Here is a 20,266-nt window from a genome sequence, read left to right on the forward strand (position 1 = left end):
TATAATAGGTTCAGAAGTGTGTGGAGACTGAGAGACCCCTGTGTGCTTGGCATTAAGCTGGTGGCTGCCAAGCCCAAATACCTAGGTCCTGCCATTGCAGAGACCTGTTCAGTTGGCTGCTGTGATGTTGACACCTTTCTGTGACAGCTTGCTTCTGTCCCATGGAATAACCATTGTCATTTGCTCTCCTGTCAGAGATGAAACAACTTCCTGGTGGCCTGGGGTCCCCTGAGTTCAGGTCTGAGGCAAGTACTTTGACTTGCTTGGTGACTTCAGTCCTTGTACCTGTCTCAGAGAGGTGTGGTGCTTGGGGTCCTGTTGCTGGCCTCTCAGTGTGCTGGGGGAGCTGGGAACTTGTGTCCCTAGGAGGAAAGATTCCAAGTGGTGAGCTACTGTGGCTGAAGCCGCGGGACTTTTAAAGGCCACGCGGGAAGTGGTGGCCTGAAGAGATTGGTGGTCTACACACCCACAGGTTTAGAGGAAAGAGAATCAGCCCTGCCTAGGTTAAACCTATGCAGCCACCTTAAGGGAGAGTTAGACTAGCTTAGCATGTAACCAAATGGTACAGCAGGGCACTGAAACAGGCGAGTGGAACACTGTAGCAATAGGTGTTATCCCATGGTATAATATGTAGCTATGAAAACAGTATAGCAATAGGTGTGTTATCCAATGGTATACTATGTAGCCAGGTAAAGGGAATGTGTAATCGCCTACCTCTACCACCCCAGACAGGGTTTCTCTGTAGTCCTGGCTGTCCTGGAGCTCACTCTGTAGACCATGCTGTCCTTGAACTCAGAGACCCCCACCCCCGCCTCTGCCTCCTGAGTGCTTGGATTAAAGGTGTGTTTCACCACACTCAGCTCTTTTCCTGATTTTTTTTTAAAGCAGTGAACGTATCAAATTAAAAAGAGTACTGTGAGCCAGGCGATGGTGGTGTGCACGCCTTTAATCCCAGCACTCGGGAGGCAGAGGCAGGCGGATCTCTGTGAGTTCGAGACCAGCCTGGTCTACAAGAGCTAGTTCCAGGACAGGCTCCAAAGCCACAGAAAAACCCTGTCTTGAAAAATCAAAAAAAATAAAGAGTACTGTGACCCTGTTGGTTTATTTTGGGAGGACAATTCTGTATGACAAGAGCCAAAGGGAAGTTGCAAGGACAGGGCAGGGTCTGGAGAGCAGTGAGGAAGATTCTAGAAAGAGACTTTATCTGTCTGACGTGGGCATGGTTATTAGCTACCCCTTGTAGTCCTGTGAGTTCATGAGAGGTGTTCTGCATGGCACACAGTGGACACTGGAAAATAGACACCTTGATCTCCACTGCCTGAGCCCCTGAGGCTCTTGGGAGAAGGGACCTCTGAGATAGGACCTGAAGGAAGGATGGAGGAGGAGATGAGGTCCCAAGTCTGGTAAAGGAAAACCTTGAAGGAGGTTGTGTGTTCTTGCTGGTCACAGCCATAGCCCCAGCAACAGCCACAGCAGCAACTCTGTGTGCAGGACCCTTGAGAGTCTTGAGAGTTGTTTTGCAAAGTGCTACCACATATCCTGGGGCTGGGCAAGTGGAGGGGTGTGTTTGCCCAGATGAGCGTCTGTGGACCCCAGGCTTTCAGAGCATTGGGGAGGCACTGCTTGCAGATCTGGTCTGCTGCAGTTTCCTAGGTGCTGCAGGCGCAGGAGCCCTGGACAATTGGATCATTGATGTATGACCTGGGATTGACCTAACAAACTGCAGACCTGGCCCTGTGCAGACAGGGCCCTACCTTTTAGGCAGTACCATCAAGTCCCCTGTTAATCTAGCCCGAGGCTGGGCTGGGGCTGTCCAAGAGACAGAGTTAAGCTTTCTGGGAAAACTCAATTGTCTTTCTGTGTCTTAGGGTTTCTGGGAGAGTGAATTGGGGAGCTCTAGTGTGACCACACACAGTCAGAGGACGAATAAGCACACACTTCAGATGGCTTAGCAGTTAAAGGAGCTTGCTCTGCAAGCCTGGCGGCCCGAGTTTGATCCCCGAATCTCACATAAACATGGAAGGGGAGCCAAGTGTGGTGGCACTCACCTTTACTCCCAGCACTTGGGAGGCAGAGGCAGGTGGATCTCTGTGAGTTCAAGGCTGGTCTGGTCTACAGAGTGAGCTCCAGGACAGCCTGAGCTACATTCAGAGATCCTGTCTCAAACAAAAACAAACAAAGGATGAAAGAAGAAAGTGATTTCTACAGAGTTGTCCTCTGGTCTTCAAACTTGTTCTGTGGCACATGCGTTCCTCACATACACATCATGTACACATACATACGTCATGTACACACAACGGTAATACGAATAATAGTACAGCCAGGTTGTACTGGGGCTGCTGGTGCATGACTAGGATCCTAGCACTGGGTGCTGAAGCAGGAGGTCGCTGTGGCTTGAGGCCAGCCATCCATTCCTTATCCATTCCAGGTGTTTGTGTGACTCTCCCCCTCCCCCCGCCATTGGTATCTCATGAGATTGCTATGCTCAGCTGACAGGCTCAGCCTTCCATGTGCCTTGGAAGACGGGTGTCTCTGGAAGTAAGTGGGGACAGGTTCACTGTCTCCCCAGCACCAGGCAGCATGGGAGATGATGCCAGGCTGTGGGCTGTAGCCCCCAGTCTGTCTGTTGCTGGATGACGTGACGTCAGCTCCTTTTTGTATCCAGTGAAAGGAGCTGGCCACCCTGCTAGACCCTTAAGGTCCCAGAGCCTCCCAGTTGTGACAGAAGACAATGAATGTCCCTTCCCACTACAATGGCAGGCCCGAGGGACCACTTAACCCTAATCAAACTTATTCTGAGTTCCACCCTAAGGTGCTGAGAGTCCCTAACTTACCAGCCCCCACTTGGTTTGTTTTATTTATTCATTTTGTTTTGAGACAGGGTCTTATGTAGCTCAGGCTAGCCTTAAACTTCCATTGATACAGATGTCTTTTCTCTGGGGTTGTTTCTGTCAGCTTGGCTGCAAGCCCATGAGCAGCTTGGCTCATCTTCTTGTCACATTTCTGTCATGTCTTCACACGGTCTGCTTGCTGTCAGGACCTTGGGATCTGGAAGCTGCAGATAACAGCATTTGCAGCGCCTGTGTGTGTGGTGGGTGGGTGGGCAGGGAGGGGTCTGGCATTTCCTGGCAGCTTGGGAAGAAGCTTGACCTGGATTTAGTGAAAGGCCAGTAGCACTGTGGGCATTGAGGGCACCATGGGCACCCAGCAAGTACATGGTAAGGGCTTGGTTCCTGCTCAGCCTTCTCTGCTGGTGCTGGGCTGAAGGGACTGGTGCCTTCTATTTATTAATTCCTATTAGAATGACACTTGTATTATTATTATTATTATTATTGGATCCTTCCTATCAGGCAGACAGGGTGTCAGGTGTTCCTGGCACATCTTATTGGGTGCTGTTGAGACAGGGTTTTGTTATGTAGCCCAGGCTGACCTTGTATTTACAATTGTCCTGTCACCACCACATCTAGCTTAGGTAAGTCCTTTTTTTTTTTTTAATTATTTTTTTACTTTTTTGAGACAGGGTGTCTCTGTATGTAACTCTGGCTGTCTCATAAATCAATATATAGACCAAGCTGGTCTTGAACTCACAGAGATTCATCTGCCTCTGCCTCCCCAGTGCTGGAATCAAAGGCATGTGCCACCATGCCTGGCAGACTTCTTTACTTTTATAACTATTTATTTTATGTGTGAGTGTTTTGCCTGCATGCGTGTATGAACATCATGTGTGCTTGATGTCTGAGGAGGTCAGAAGGACATACATTGGACCCCCTAGAACTGGAGTTACAGATGTTTATGAGCTACCATACGGGTGTTGGGAATTGAACCCAGGTCCTCTGCAAGAGCAACCAGTGCTCTGAACTGCAGAGTCATCACTCTAGACCCTAAATTACGTTTTGGGGGGCAGGGTCTCTCTACATAGCCCTGGCTGTTCTGGAGCTAACTATGTAGATCAGGATGGCCTCAGACTCACAGAGATCCTCCTGCCTCTGCTTCCAGAGTGCCGCAGGTAAATGAGTATACCACCACCACCTGGCATGGCTGGGCTCTTTTCTTTCTTTTTACTTTTCTTTCTTTTTTTAAAGTTTTTTTTTTGTTTTTTTTTGTTTTTTGTTTTGGAGACAGTAGCTTTGGAGCCTGTCCTGGCACTTGCTCTGTAGATCAGGCTGGCCTCGAACTCACAGAAATCCACCTGTCTCTGCCTCTTGAGTGCTGGGAATAAAGGCGTCCACCACCACCTCCTGCCTAGCTGGGCTATTTTCAATGCTCATTTTATGGAAAGAGATTGAGGCTCAGAAATATTGAGTCAGCGGCAGAGCTGGGTCTGTGGTCTGTGTTCATACTGTTCCTGCTTACCTGTGTGGGACAGGATCTTCAGCTTCTGCTTGCCTTTCTCTGGTGTTCGGGAGCATCCTCTCTGCAGGACACCTGCCCTGTTCTAGGCATTGGATGCAGTCAGAGTCCTCACTGAGGTCCTGTGTGCTGTCTGCGGGTTCCATGCAGCCTCAGCTTGGTCAGGCCGCAACTGCAGCAAGCTCAGAATCTGGTTCCCAGGGGATTTTCCAGCTCTGTGGTTGCCGATGGCATGGTGCCACCCGAGTACCTCCCTCTAGACTGTGCCTGAGCCTTCCCGTCTTCTTTCAGCTGCCTATGGGAAGAGCTTGCAGAGACACGGGAAGGTAAACAGACAAGAAGTTAGCCCGGAACACGCGTGAGCTGCTGACAGATAGATAATCAAGCTCTTGAGGATCTTGGATTCCCAGCTGGTGCTGTCTCTGGGGTGATAACCCAGCATGTCTGGTGGCTGATGCTATGTTGGGAGGTGTGGGGTGTGAGGTGGGGTGGGGGAATGGGGTGACACCCCCATCCATAGTGCTGTGGAACCAGGCTGCGGTCTGATGAGGTATGCCGGCTGTCATCGGGTCCACAGTGCTGTGGAACCAGGGCTGTGGTCTGGTGAGGGCTGCTGGCTGTCATTCGGGTCCACTTCCCTTTCTGATTAATTAAACCTTTGAGTGTCCAGGGCCTAGAAAAATAGATCTGAGACATGTCATGGTTCCTTCCTTCTTCCCTCTCTCCCTCCCTCCCTTCATTTCTTTCTTTCTTTCTTTCTTTCTTTCTTTCTTTCTTTCTTTCTTTCTTTTGACAAGGTCTCTCTGTAACTGTGGCTGTCCTGGAACTCACTAGACCAGGCTGGCCTTGAACTCATAGAGATCCATCTGCTTCTGCCTCCCAAGTGCTGGGACTAAGGACGTGTGCCACTGTGTCTAGCAAGTTTCCTTTTTCTTTCTTTCTTTCTTTCTTTCTTTCTTTCTCTTTCTTTCTCTCTCTCTCTCTCTCTCTCTCTTTCCTTCTTCCTTCCTTCCTTTCTTCCTTCCTTTCTTTCTAAAAGATTTATTTATTTAACATATACTGGTGTTTTGCCTGTATATATTCTGTGTGAGGATGTCGGATCCCCTAAAACTGGAATTACAGACAGCTGTGAGCTGTCATGTGGGTGCTGGGAATTGAACCCAGGTCCTCTAGAATAGCAGCCAATGCCCTTAAGCCGCCAAGCCATCTCTCCAGCCCCGAGTTTCCCATTTCTTTATTGCTCTGTAGAATGACCGGGTAGTTGCTGTTTACTGACAGGCTGCCTTCCTGTCTCTCATCATGTGACTATTAGTGCCGGGCTGATAAATGAATTTCTTTCAACCCTTTGGTTGCTGCCATTGGTGATGTCAACTCCGGCTTGAAAGCCTTTGCGGAGTTACTTATTTCATTTAATCTTCTGACACCTGATGAGGTGGGGGCTGCTCCCTCAGATGTACAGCAAGGGAAACTGAGGTTCAGAAAGAAGGAAGCATGTGCTAGAGCCAGCGAGGGGTGGGCTTGTTTGAAAACGTCACCTAAGCCTGCCGCATGGGCACCTTGCTGTTTCACGGAGAGCCCTTGGCCTACAAGGGGTAGAGCAAACAGATTCCTGCTTCCTGTGTGTCTGAAGACTGGCTTGTGTTTCCTGCATTGTCCACTGGACTCAGCTCCCTACTTCCCCTTGCCAGGGGCTAGGTTTCCCCTGGACACTGCAGGCTGTGTCACTTGCCCTCCCTGGGTTTCTAGTCAGTGTGGTTGCTTCTACACATTGTGTGTGTGTCAGAGGCTAACTTGTGGGAACTATTCTTTCTTTCTACCCTGTGGGGTCCCAGGATTGAACTGAGGTCATGAGGCTTGGCTCTAGGTGTCTTTACCTGCTGAGCCGGCCATCAGTGTAGGGTTTTTTGTTGTTGTTTATTTTGGCTAAAATTTTATTTATATTTATTTTATGTGCACAAATGTTTGCATGTATATATGCCACATGCATGCCCGATGCCTGTGGAGGCCAGAAGAGGGTGATTGATCTTCTGGAATTAGAGTTACAGCCAGTTGTGAGCCATCATGAAGTTGCTGGAAATAAAACCCAGGTCTCCTGCAAAACCAGCAAGTGCTCTTAACTATTGAGCTATCTCTCCAGCCCTATTGTGGTTTTTCATTGACAGTCCATCTCCTTCATTAGATTCCTAGAGTATCCCTGGAGATAGAGAGAGGTTGTTGGAGGGTGGGCATGATGCCAGTCCTGTGGCAGGCCTGCAGTAGGTGTAGACAGGCTGGTTCTGCTCTGGGTTGGGGATGTTGCTGGAGTCCTGGGCCCCCTGTCTCTGTGTGCTCCCCAAGCACAGGGATGTCAGTGTCCTGGTCTCCTAGAACGGGCTGCCAGCCGGAGGCTGCGTGCACAGAGCTGAAGCCAGGCAGGTGGGTGGAGCTGGGAAGAGATGAGAAGACCTTTGTTTCTCCTGTTTGTGTCCAGATGGGAACTGATTTTCCCGACTCAAGTGGAGGATGCGAAGGGAGGTTTCGGGTGCTCCCCCCACCCCCAGACGTTTCCCCAGGTCTCCACCCGGCTACCTTCTCCACCCCTCAGGCCCTCCTGTCTCAACATTTACCCTTCACCAGACCTGTTGTGGTTGAGTTCTAGTTAAATATTTGCTAACTGAGAGGTTTGCGAGGCGGCTCTGTGCAAAAGTCCCAGCTGACTACTCCCAGCCTGTCTCGGGATAAGGAGACCCAGCCCTCCGGGGCCTTCAGAACCCTCCCTGTGCAGGTGGCCTTCTTGGCATCTGAAACTAGATGACCTTTCCCTCCGGGGTTACAGGACTGCTTGACGGACCAGGGAGAGAGGACAGAGGCCAGGCTGAGTTCTGGGGAACCAGGGTGGAGAGAGCCTGGAGATCTGCTCCCTAATTTCCTGACCTGTTCCCCACCTGTTCAAAGGTCAGCCTTCCCAGAGCCCCAGTGGCCTGCTCACAAGGGAATGTGGCCAGGCGGGATTCGGTCAGTGCTGCCCTCTTGAAGCCTTGACTATTAGCAATAGAACCCATCATGTCTTAGATTTCTCCATTGCCATTTGGGGTGGCAGGGGGTCTGTGACATCATGCCTGGTTTCGCTCTCCTGTGTAATGTTGGGCAGGTCACCCAGACTCTGAACCTTGGAGCCCTCATGCAGAGAGTTGCTTTAACAGTTTGTCCTGATGGGGTTAAATGAAGTCATGTGACAAATATTGATGACGTACTTAAGAGGTGCCTCAGTGCGGGCTCTGGGCAACTGTGGGATGCATTAGCTCATGCACTGATTATTATAATTATATGCAAATGGAGAACCAGAGAGCCTTAGTGGTGGGGAGAGGGCAAGGACGGCTAATGAGATTTTGGGTCTGGGAGTCAAGGAAGGGTGTTCTGCCAAAGCGCATATTGTGGGAGAGAGTGCAGAGTGGGGGCGCACTTGGTGTCAGTGGGACACAGCCACAGCAGGGGCTGGGCAGGGAAGCATGGCTGAGAACCTCTGCCTTGGATTCCATTCATTGCTACCAGCTGATGGGCTGCGGCATGTCAGGACATGGGGAGGTGCTGTCAGAGCCGATGGGGAGCTTTAGGTCTCCTGGGGCTCATCCTTAACAAAGCAAGTCACCTGATCCTCAGGATATTGCCACAGTCCTCCGAGTCCAGGTCCTGCTGGCCCGGTGGACAAGTCTCAGACCTTGCAGCCTCTGTTTCTCCAGTGGCAGCGATGCTCCTAGGCTCTGGCAGGTCAGGATTTGGTGTCAGACCCTGTGACCTTCGTGAGAAGTGATTGGTCCCCAGTCAGCCTGGTGCTTTTTTTTTTTGGTAGTGCTGGGGGTTGAACCCAGGGCCTTGTGTATGATAGGCAGGCACTCTACCACTGCACTGGATCCCTAACCATCTGGCTGTGGCTAACAGACACCTCTATAGGTCCTCAGTCAATTCTCAGTGCGATGGCAGAGTCCAATGAAGCATGGTCCCTGGACACCCGGTGTCCCCAGCCCGCAGCAGGTACGCTGTGGAGCTGTGCTCATGGGAAGAGGGTTTTCATGTTAGTCCCTGGTCTCCGAGGCGAACTCAGCTGAAGGTCCCTTCAGGACACCTGCAGTGAGAAGGGAGGGAAAGATCATGTGACATCCACTTTCCTAACAAAGAAGGACTGTGTTGGATGTGTTCCTTCATCCTCAGGAGCCTCTGAGGCTCCGGCTTCTGCAAGAACCTCTCTTACACACTAAGGTCGGTGTGGAGCTTATGAGAAGTCTAGCGTGGATAAGTGGGGAGCGCCCGCCCATCCTGGGGATTTCCAAAGGAAGAGATGGTTTGGGGAAGGAGGGAGCTGAAGCACCAGCGCAGTGTGTGTGGTGTGTGTTCAGGTTTTAGAATACTCAGGTACTTGTAAGAGGAGCCACCCTTTATCCCCGAGGGCAGAGGGAGCCTTAGGTTTGTGAGCCCTACTGGCTCCTGGTCTGGGAAGGAGCAGAGGGAGTCAGGAATAGTTGGTATAAGAGGGTCGTGACTCAGTCGAGGGGGCTGGCAGGTGGTGCAGGCTGAGCTGAGGTGAGCTGGCCTGTTGACTGACCCGAGGCAGCTCACAGTTACCCTTGGAGGCCTCTCTGGATAAGCCTGACTGGTGTGCCATCAGCTGTCACACTGTCTCTCCTGGTTCTGCCTCTGCAGGATCCTGTCCTCCTGGTCCCCCTGTCCTCCTGGTCCCTGCTCTTCTCATGGGCCCTGCCCACTCCCACCTGCTGGATGGTGGAGCCTGCCATTATCCTTTCTCCCAACTCCTACCTGATCACTGGTCCCAAGCAGGATCCCTCCTCAGTCCTCCTGATGGGGCCACCCACAGGCTGCCGTATCCACCCCAGAGGCTGACTGTTTCTATGGTGGTGTGAAGTGTATTTTCCCAAACTTGGATACTTGGATTTCCTGTTCTGAGTCTGTGTCATTTATGTATGTACATATATATATATATATATATATATATGTATGTGTGTGTGTGTACAGTGTGTGTTCATGTGTGTGTATGTGTCTGAATGTGTGTGTTTGGATACCTATATAGGTATTTGTAAGTGGGTGTTGAGGCCGGAAGTTGACATGGGTGTCTTCCACGTTCGCTTTGGGACAGGGTCTCACCTGGAGTCCTTGGATCAGTTAGGACGGCAGCCAATAAACTCTCGGGACCTGCTTGTCTCAGTGCCACGGACCTGCTCTTCTCTTCTCCACCTCCAGTACTGGGGTTAGAGAACTGGGGTGCTATGCCTGGACTTTTTTATGGGTGCTGGGCATACAAACTCAGGTCCTTGTGGTTGCATATTGGGCATTTTATCAGCTAAGCCATCCCTCCAGTGTGGTCCCTACATTACTTGTCTGCCCCTCCTTTAACCCCCCCCCCCATTGTTTATATGCTGTGTGCTCTCAGAAAACTCACTTGACCTCTCAGTGCATTGATGAAGTAAGGTCAATGCAAGAAACAGCATGCGAGTTGGCAGTGTTTTCCTTGCATGTGGGAGGTCCCACGTTTGGTCCTCAATGCTGCAAGAAAAAATAATACTCATATTTTTAGATGGGAGTGGCAGCTCACGCATTCAACCCTAGAACTTGGGAGGTGGAGGCAGAGGGCTCAGAAATTCAGGCACTCTTGGCTGCATAACAAATTTGAGTCCAGCCTGGGCTACATGCACATCATCCCGGGTGCCGAGGAACCCTAAGTGGGTGGCTGCTGGAGAGTGTGGGGAGTGAGAATTCACCGGAAGCTTTTAGGTGACACCCTGAGACCTGGCAGTCCAATCCTCATTTGTCAAACTGTGCTATGTGACTCAGGAGTATGTGACTACCTCTCTGGGCCTCAGTTCTCCTGGCTGTGCCAGTTAGATGACATAGTTTCTCGTATTTGACTTCGGGACATAGGGAACCTGAGTCCCTGCCTCCACTCTACCTCAGCCCTTAGTTTCTGGGGTGGGTGGGTCATCATCCTAGCGGCTTCCCCCACCTCCCTATCTGGAGCCCTCCCCAGAGCTCCTAGAACCAGGCAGGCCAGTTCTGAGTCTGCCCCACCCCGCAGGTGCTGTCACCTGCTAGGTTTCAGTCCCCATGAAACCCTGAAACTGGGCCGGGCATGGTGGTAAGGCTTGTTCCACGAGCTCGCTGGAGGGACCAGCCAGACCAGGATGAGCCTGGCTCAGTGCCCATAGCTGAGTCCAAACCAGGGCAGGGCTTGTGTGAAGTCCCTGTGTCCACATGAGGCCGGCCACCATCCTGATTGGAGATTGCCTTTCTGTCCTGATGTCATCATCTGGAAGGGGATTCAGTCTCAGGCCCCTGGGTCTTGGACCTGGGCTTAGCTCTTGCTTTGGCTACTCTTTCATGGCTGTGGGGGGGCTCTCAGTTCACTGTGCTCCCTGTGTGAAAGGTCTCACAGTGGAGTCCGTGTACCTGTGACAGAGATCATGTAGGCCTTCCACAGGGGTGCAGCATGCTGGGGGCTCACAAACTCTTCCTGCAGGGTGTACCCAGGGACCCCTCTCTCCTTCCCCCATACTCAGCTTAACCTGTGGGATTGGCCCAGCTCCCCAAGACTTCAGGGACTTCAAGACACCCCGGGGCCCTTGTTCTTGGTGGCTCCTGCTATCTACTCAGGAAGTAGCGTGATCCCTAAAATTGTCACTTTGGAAAATCAGAGATCAGCAGCATTCTTCCGGCCACTGAGCTGCCGGTGGTGTCGGTCATGTGCACTGTCCCTGTCAGGACCGAGTGTCTTTTATGCCCATTGGTTTACTGATTTCCTTATCGCCTAGTCAGGTGGGTGCTGATATGCCATCTTGAAGAGAAGGCAACAGACACACAGAGAGAAAATGCCTTGGCTAAGGCCACACAGCTGGTAGGGGGCAGAACTGGAACTTGAACCCAGAGCCTGTCACTGCAAGCCCTTGTTGCGGGTCGTGTCTCAGTCTCTGGTGGCTGGAGTCAGCTCCTGATCTGTTGAGTCACTGGCAACTTAGAGGAGATGCTGAGGGCAGCATCTTGGTCTGCTCCCAAGGCCAGACCGACACTGCTGAGGTTTACACTAAGACCTTAGGTCACCCGAGACCTACTTGCCATTTCAGCCCAGGGAGGGTCAGCCAGGGAAGGGGGTGTCCAGGAGGTAGGAAGGGCTGTGCCAGCCTTGACTACATGGGAGCAGGTAGGGAGGTGGAGAGCCAGACTAGTCTCTTCGTTCTGACACCCACACATTATGACCTTGGGAAAGTCACTTTGCCTTTCTGAGCCTAAATGTTCTCATCTGTCAGATGGGGTCAGTTAAGCTTGCTCTGCTTCCTCTTAGGCCTGGGTAAGGCCTGGAGAGTGAGGCTAGGGCCCCCTAAAGACACTGTGTGGAGGCCACTGGGGGTGGGGGACTCTGGACAGGCTCTGGAGAAAGTAAGTGTCAAAACCAACTTCCCGATGGCCTGGGATGTAGTGCACTGGTAGAATGCACTGGTAGGATGCTCACCTGGCATGCGTGAAGCCCTAAGTCCAGTCCCCAGCATCCAAAAACAAAACAGAATTCCCACTTTTAACTAGGTAATGCCAGTATTAGGGAAGTTCTGGCAGGAGAATTGTCTCAAGTCATAGGCCAACCTGGGCTACTTGGTGAAAGCCTCTTCACTCATATGAACAGCTCTAATCCCTCCTCCTGAAATGCCTCTTCTCTTTGCTCCAGGCTGTGCCTCTGAGCCTCAGGAGCACAGGGCTGAGAAGCCTGTGCTGAGTTCTCAGAGGGCACACCTAGGGAGTTCTGGGAATTCTGGGTGCAGAAGCAGGAGGGCTGGCTGGCTGGTGAGGGACCTCTCTGAGTCACCCTTGAGCACTTCAGGAGAGTGTATCCAGCTGCATCAAGACCCCTTACCCAACTGACTTGCTTATGATTGGGCTCTTCGAAACACACACACACACACACACACACACACACACACACACACAGAGAGAGAGAGAGAGAGAGAGAGAGAGAGAGAGAGAGAGAGAACACGAACACTTTGTTCTAGACTCATGTCCTGGGAACTGACCTTTTCAGAGCTTGATGGGGTGTACCCTGCCTTATAGGTGGGGTGCCCTGAGGCTTCCTGACACAGCTCTGGATTTCTCAGATGTCCTCAGGATGACAGAGAACCATGCAGGCCCTGGGATTGCCCATATGGGGCCTAGCTTGGTTTTGTTCACTTACCATGGAATGGTCTTCCCCTGCGTCTCCCATTATAAGTGAGAGTTTATATGCAACATGTTTCTCTGGGACCGGCAGAAAAATCTGTGTGTTGGGCAGAGTCATGCAGCCCAGCTTCTGTGTGAGGTGAACCCACATCAGGGGGTATTGCTGGCCCTGGGAGCAGAGATGGGACACCCAGCCCAGGTTGGGTGCTGGTAGGGGAACCTGGGTGTACAGAAGACACATAAGCCCCGCTTCCTTAATTCTTACTTTGTCTGGTCGTTGCTTTTCTTTTCTTCCCTTCTTTTTTAGAAAAAAAAAATCTTTAATGGATTTTTTTAAGCTATAGAAGTTGTACCTGGTAATGAGTAGTTCTGCCCACCTCTCACCCCCATAGCTGAGCACTGTACAATGAAGACTGATGTTTTGGTGCCTCGGACTGCGTATGCAGTCATTGTCCATAACCTGCCGTGTGCACACCATAACCTGGCCTATTCACATCCTGTCTGACCCTGTGACGGGGCTCTGTGATGCGATGCTTGGCTTCTATGAAGAACGTGAGGGACTGAGAACTGGGTGGCCTCCATGCCTCCCTCTCGCCAGAAAGCTGGAGGGTGCGCCTTTCAGTTTCCATGGTCCCCGCAGCTCCTCAGGCAGCAGCATCTGGGCTGAGTCAGTGCACCCGGGGCGAGGGCCCATGAAAATATGCAACCTGGGTGGGTGAGGCCAGCCTACACCCACAGACAGCCTCACCCAGGCATCTGTAGCTATCCTGCTCACTTCCAGGGTCCCTGAGGTTGGCCCTTTCATCAGGTGGGGCCATGGCCTGCCTCCCCACTGCCCTCTGAGGTTTTGTGGACCATGGTCGGAGCCCACTCAGATCCTAACTGTCTCCATCTTCTGTGTGATCTAGCCAGCCCTTGACACTCCTCAGGGTGGTGAGCCTTGGCCTCGGAAACCCGATTTGGTGTCCACCCTAAACCTATGCATTGGAGTGTCTCCAGAGGCCATGGAGAGATTGGAAGAGCTGATGTGGCCAGGTGTGGAGAGAGGTCTGCCCGGCCTTCCCCAGCTCTGGGTACCTCCTGCGTGTCCTAGGCTGGGTGTTGAGTCATGGAACCCTCTGCCGCCCTCTGGAGCTAGCTGCTGGAGCTAGCTGCCCGCAATGGTGAGAAAAACAGTGGCTATGACGGCTCCGGTTTATAATCCCAGTACTCAGGAGGGCAAAAAAACAGGAGAACAGCTATGAATTCCAGGCCAGCCTGGGCTACATAGTGAGTTCCAGGCCAGTCTGGAGTACATAGTTAGACACTATCGGTGCTAAGTAGCATTTACAGGGTGGACACTGTGAAGGGCCCCAAAAGGGGACTGCCCAGACTGGGGTCGCAGAGCCCAGTGGCAGGGAGGTAAGGTCTGTGCCAGACCCACCGTGCCAACTCAGGTCTTCTCCTGTGTGGCTCTGTGAGCCTTAAGTCCAGGTTAGAACCCCATAGTGCACTGCTGATCTTTGGGGTTCGCTTTGCCCCTTGAAGATCCCAGATCCTTATTTTGTGTTATAGGGTCACTTCCTTAGCACCAAGCACGTGCTCGTTCTTTCCCAACTGATTGGGTTCCGTCCACCACTGTTGCTTTTCTCCAGCTCTTCCTGGGGTGCGAACTCACAGACCACTTCCTGCCACTGGCCTGGCACCACTCCTGGGCCCTGTTGCTGAGCCCCCAGCGCCATTCTTGTTTTTGCTCAATGACCAGTTGGCCATTGGTCCTAGGTCCCTTCCCTTAGTCAAGCACCCACTGTGTGGTCCAGTAAGGGACAGGCAGCTGTCGCCCACCTCCCATGTGAAATGTGTAACCTCAACACTAGCTGCCGGCCCATCCCATCCTATCTGCTCTAGAACTGAGAGCAGATACCTAGCAAGGCACCTGGCCTCCTCATGTGTTGGTTGGTTGTGGATCAGTTTGTCAGGGTTTGCCAGATTTGGGTCAAGTTTGCTTTGGTTCCTGAGGTCAAGTAGCAAAGAGTCAAGGATTGCAGTTGGGTACGACGGGGGTCCCGCCTGGCACTCTGTTCTTGGATATGTGAGTGTACCCTCTTTTCTCACCTCATTTGGTGGAGACATGCCCCACCCCCAACCATTTCTGCCCTTTTCTCCACTTTTTCCTTTGGCTCCCATGACTTCTCCTTCCCTAGGCTTCTCACTTCCTTTCCTGAGCTGTGGTTCTATCTACCTTGGGTGACTTATGTTCACCTTTGTATGAAAAGATTGAGTGACTTCCATCTCAGGCCCTTGGGCTGCCCTGGCTGCCCCAGCCCGGCTTGTGTAAGCCCATGACTGTCAGTGTCTTGGCCTAGGGAGTTGAACTCCAGCCTCCTGCTGACCTGGCTTTCCCTTTGTCCTGGTTGCAGGCCTTTCTGACATGTCCTCTTTCAGGGGCTCTAGAAACTTCTTTTTTTTTTAAAATTAATTTATTTATGTATTTTATGTATATGAGTGCTTCATGAATGTCTGCGGGCCAGAAGAGGGCAAGAGATCTCATTACAGATGTGAGCCACCATGTGGTTGCTGGGAATTGAACTCAGGACCTCTTGAAGAACAGTCAGTGATAGCTCTTAACCACTGAGCTATCTCTCCGGTCCCAGAAGCTTCTTTCATTGCACAGCCTGTCTGTCCTGGTCTCAGACACCCTGATGGGATGATGGGACATGACTGGGCCTTTGCCTGGCCCAGCTCTCCTCTTTCTGCTTCCTCCGCAGGTCAGCTTTGGAGAGCAGCTCTTCCCAGACTAGGCACCAGCCTGGCAGCTGAGAGTTGCTGTGCAGGTCCCGATTCAAGCGTATTTATTTATTTGTTTGTTTATTTATTTATTTAAGTACGGCAGCTTCCCTTGAGCCTGGCCAGGCATTAGGTACACATTTGCTGTTCTTGAGTTAATTCTCTATTTGGGGGTGACTGTTCCTCGGAGTTGTGGCTGAAGCTCTAAGGATTCTCACTGCCTGCAGGGAGTTAGGGCAGAACTTGGCCAAGGACAGTGGACTCCTAAGCCTCCTCTTCCCTTACCCAGAACAGCGGTGGCCCTACCTGCCCAGCTCTCATGAAACTGTGTCCACCCGGGGGTTAGCTCTATATCAGCAGTGGCTGTGGGGTGACAAGCCCATGGTCATCCCCGACCCTCACCCTTCCCCTGCCTTATTATCTCCAGGACAATTCCCACGGTCTCTAAGGGCTGTTGCTCTGTGGGTTTTCACAAAACAGGCACGCCAAACACAGTCCTCATCCCTTCTTCCCTCCGTCCCCCATCAGAATCTAGCCAGTTACAGCCTCTGTCCAGGACAGGGCTGCATGGCAGGCAGGCTTTGTGGAGCGGTGGGTGAGCTGAGCACATGCCCCTCTACTGTCCCCGAGACAGGGCTGGGGTGCAGGCCTGAGACGGAGTTGGTCATGTGGAATGAGCCCTGGGTTCTCCCTGGCCACCAGCTCCTGTCTGGGTCCTGTCGTTCACTCTCTGTGTGAACCTCTCTGGGTCTCAGCTTCCTTCTCTAAAGTGGCTGTGACATGGACCCCCTCACAGACCCACTGAGAGGGGGAAGCACTGTCCTAGGCTGCTGACTCCAGGGACCTAAGATGGGCAACGGGTCCCCAGATGAAGGACTAGGTCTTTGGAACTGCAGTCCAAGATTGTCGGCGGTGGCAGGTTGGTCTGACTTTGCTTCTAGCCCTCTCAGTGTGAAGGGGAAACTGAGGCCCAGGAGGGGGAGCTTCATAAACCCCAGGTTGAGATTTTAGTTGTAGCTTTTTAGGACCATGAGGCTCTTCTGAGCTTTCTCGGTGCCTCAGTTTCCCCATCTATAAAGAGTGACACCCAGGCAGGATCAGTACTGAACCTGCTGCTTGCTGAGCCTCCTCTGGAGACCATGGATTCACCCTCTCTGTTCAGAGACTGCTTCGGCACCAGAAAGAAGCAAACAGCTGGGAGCAGCAAGCTGTTAGCTCACAGGGTTGGGCTGTAGCTCAGTTGGCTGAGTGTGTACCTACCACGCATGGATCTCAAGGTTTGGTCCCTGACATTTAAGTAGGGCTTGGTGGCACATGCTTGGAGGGTTAGGAGTTCAAAGTCACCTTTGGCTGTATAGAGTTAGAGGCCAGCCTGGGCTGTGAGCTCCTGTATCAAAGGAAGAAGAATAAAGGGTTAACTTGGTAGATGAATTTGAATCGTGAGTCAGTGACTCACATGTATGAAAGTGAGGAGACTTGACTGACCCTCGGCCCCTGCACTGGGAGGCCCGAGCTTGCAGCTTCCCCCTTTTCCTCACCAGTTCCTTTTCGCCAATAGGAAGTATTCTTTATTTTTTCTTTTCAAATGAACATGTATGTCTTTGTGAGGGTGCCTGGTCCCCTGGAACTGGAGGTACAGACAGTCGTGAGCTGCCTTGTGGGTGCTGGGAATTGAACCCGGGTCCTTTGGAAGAGCAGTCTGTGCACTTAGCGTCAGAGCCATTTCTGCAGCCCTAGGAATCATTCTTGCTCAGAGACTGTTCAGCGTATGAGACTAACACTTTCCAACAGTCTTCACAGGGTCTCCCAGTGACTTCGCCATAGCCTGGCTTTTTTCTGTCTTGGGTAGACTGGTTTATGCTGGTCAGTCCCACCACTGCACAGTTAGCTGGTGCTCTCTCGCTTGCACAGTGTTCTAGGTGCGAGCAAGGCATCAAAAGGAGCGTGCATCCCCCTTAGGGAACCCAGGCTGTCTCACTCGGTACCGGTCACTGGTGAGGCCAAGCCTCTCACAAGCCTGTTAGGTGTGGTTTACTTTCTCTCTGTGTGGCCACTGACCAACTTCCTGTTGGGAGCGGGTAGCCACCTTGTGCACACGGCTCACGACCGAAGCCCTGGCCTAGCATGTGAGGGGCTACGGTGGCCAGCCTTAGTCAAAGGGCGTCTGTGCTTTGCATGAACAGTTCTTCATGGCGACTTGGCAGGCTTGATTCCCTAGGTGTCCACAGTGACCTGCCACTCATGCGTGCTTCCCTTTCAGAGAAAACCGAGAAGATCCTGAGAGAGTTCCTCCGTTTCTATGAAGACCAATATGGCGTCTCCCTCTTCAACAGCATGCGCCATGAGATCGAGGGCACCGGGCCACCGCAGGCACAGCTGCTCTGGCGCAAGGTGAGAGGCACGGAGAGGGTGCAGCCTGGGCTCTGTCACCCCTCCTCCTATGAGGCCTTTGATGTGACTTTTCTGAGCCTTAATTTCCCTTTGTTGCTGGGCTGGTCTGTAAGGGCGCTTCATTGACTGAGGTAACCTCCCCTCACTGCCAGTGCAACCTGTTCCCTCTCCATTGCCAGTGCAACCTGTTCTACCCCCCACTGCCAGTGCAACCTGTCCCCCCCCCTGCCAGTGCAACCTGTCCCCCTTACTGCCAGTGCAACCTGTTCCCTCCCCATTGCCAGTGCAACCTGTCCCCTCCACTGCCAGTGCAACCTGTTCCCCCCACTGCCAGTGCAACCTGTTCTCCCCCCTCCACTGCCAGTGCAACCTGCCCCCTCCACTGCCAGTGCAACCTGTCCCCTCCACTGCCAGTGCAACCTGTTCCCCCCCACTGCCAGTGCAACCTGTCCCCTCCACTGCCAGTGCAACCTGTTCTTACCCCGCCACTACCAGTGCAACCTGTCCCCTTCACTACCAGTGCAACCTGTTCCCCCTCCATTGCCAGTGCAACCTGTCCCCCCACTGCCAGTGCAACCTGTTCTCCCCCCTCCACTGCCAGTGCAACCTGTTCTTCCCCCTCCACTGCCTGTGCAACCTGTTCTCCCCCCTCCACTGCCAGTGCAACCTGTTCTCCCCCCTCCACTGCCAGTGCAACCTGTTCTCCCCCCTCCACTGCCAGTGCAACCTGTCCCCCCCCACTGCCAGTGCAACCTGTTCTCCCCCTCCACTGCCAGTGCAACCTGTCCCCCCCCACTGCCAGTGCAACCTGTTCTTACCCTGTCACTGCCAGTGCGATCTGTTCTACCCCCCCACCCTGCGCCAGTGCAACCTCTGCATTGTCACAGCTGCATTCTGTAGCCTTTTTAAAATTATGTATACGGTGTTCTGCCTGCATGTACCCCTGCATGCCAGAAGTGGGCACCAGGTCTTATTATAGATGGCTGTGAGCCACCATGTGGGTACTGGGAATTGAACTCAGGACCTCTGGAAGAGCTGCCAGTGCTCTTAACCACTGAGCCATCTCTCCCACTCCATTCTGCAGTCTTGATAGCTCAGGTTACTCCCCTTTCGAGAGAAATGTGGCAAAGCCTCTCTGGTCCTGCTTCCTCCCCTCCATACCCTCCATAGTGGAAGCAGCAAGGTCCCCACTCCACAGATCACAGATCCATTAACACTGCCCCAGCCACAGGCTCTAGGTTCCCTCCCATAGGACTTGTCATTCATTATCCTATTACTAGCATTAGAATTGGGTTCACTGAGGAAGCTTCCTGGCCCTATCCTGGGGAGTTAGTGTGGTCTGCATTGGGGACCCTGTGATCGGCTTGGGGGTGACAGGGCTGGGTGAGATCAGGTAGGAAACAGTTGGTTTGGCTGCTGAGTTACCCAGCTTGAGGCAGAGCCTAGCTATGTGGCTGGGATGCTACCCCAGGACTCTTTGAAGGGAAGTCTTTGCTTTGACTGGATTTGGATTTTCCTGGCTCCGAACCCCAAATAATGACATGGAAACTTCTTATTAATTATGAAAACTTGGCCTTAGGCTCTTTCCAACTAGCTCCTATAACTTAAATTAACCCGTTTCTATTAATCTACATTTTGCCACATGGTTTGGTTACTTCTCCTCTATACTGTACATCCAACTTCTTCAATGTCTCACTGGCGTCCTGGCATTCCTGGGAACTCATCCCGAGTTCCTCTCTCTGTCCGGAAGTCCCGCCTATTCCTCTCCTGCCTAGGATTGGCCATTCAGCTCTTTATTAAACTAATTGGAAGGTGTCTTGGCAGAGATAAAGCTTCACAGTGCACAGAAAGATTATCCCATAATAGAAGACTCTGCTGACTGCAGGGTCAGGTGCTTAAGTCTACATGCTAGGTCTACATGCTAAATCTACATGCTAAATCTGCATGCTTTGGCTGCAAGTAGAGCTCACGTGACAGTGAATAGCTATTTACAGTACAGTGGATGTAGACTCCTGAGTCTTGGCTGATCTGGAGAAGGCTGTTCCCTCCCCTGAGGGCTGGGGAGGAGTTGGCTGTAAGAAGGGACAGACAGACAGAGGGAATCGGGATGTACGAAATTCCAAGTTTAGCTCAGAGTACCTGGGACCCTTTCTCCCCACCTGCAGCCTGCCCTGGGAGGAGAGAAAGGGCAGCTGCTTGACATGTGTCAGGATGTGGACTGGTCTTGGCTCTGGCAGGTGTGCACCTGCACCTGTGTGGCAGGAAAGGGAAACTTGAATTCAGCTCAGGTGAGCAGGGCCTAAACTACTTTATCTAGAGTGCAAGGTCACAGGCAAGTCCAGCGTGGTGACACAGGCCTGTAACCCCAGTGTTTGCGAAGCTGAGGTATGAGCCAGCCTAGGCTACTGTGCGGTAAGCAGCAGGTCAAAGAGGGCTGTATCCTAGGACCCTGTCTCAAAAACAAAAACAAAAGCAAACTCAGACGAGAGCCCAGGGTGAGCGGGGCCGATGCTGTGGTAAGCTTTTCTCTGTGTGTCTGGCTGTTCACACTCACAGAGCCGTGTCTCACTGC

At 52.3% G+C, this 20,266-nt stretch overlaps 1 protein-coding gene across 1 annotated transcript in view; it reads left to right on the plus strand.

The window, feature by feature from the left end:
- Positions 1-20,266, plus strand: part of Niban2 (niban apoptosis regulator 2) — a 50,687-nt gene that overhangs the window by 13,187 nt on the left and 17,234 nt on the right. Inside the window, exon 2 of the mRNA XM_041674229.1 lies at positions 17,564-17,694. Coding sequence (XP_041530163.1) covers positions 17,564-17,694 — 131 coding nt within the window. The remainder of the gene's footprint in view (positions 1-17,563; positions 17,695-20,266) is intronic.

The sequence above is a fragment of the Microtus oregoni genome, unplaced genomic scaffold (assembly GCF_018167655.1).
Source record: "Microtus oregoni isolate MIOR12 unplaced genomic scaffold, Mior012 000025F_ref0000491, whole genome shotgun sequence".
Lineage (NCBI taxonomy): Eukaryota > Metazoa > Chordata > Mammalia > Rodentia > Cricetidae > Microtus > Microtus oregoni.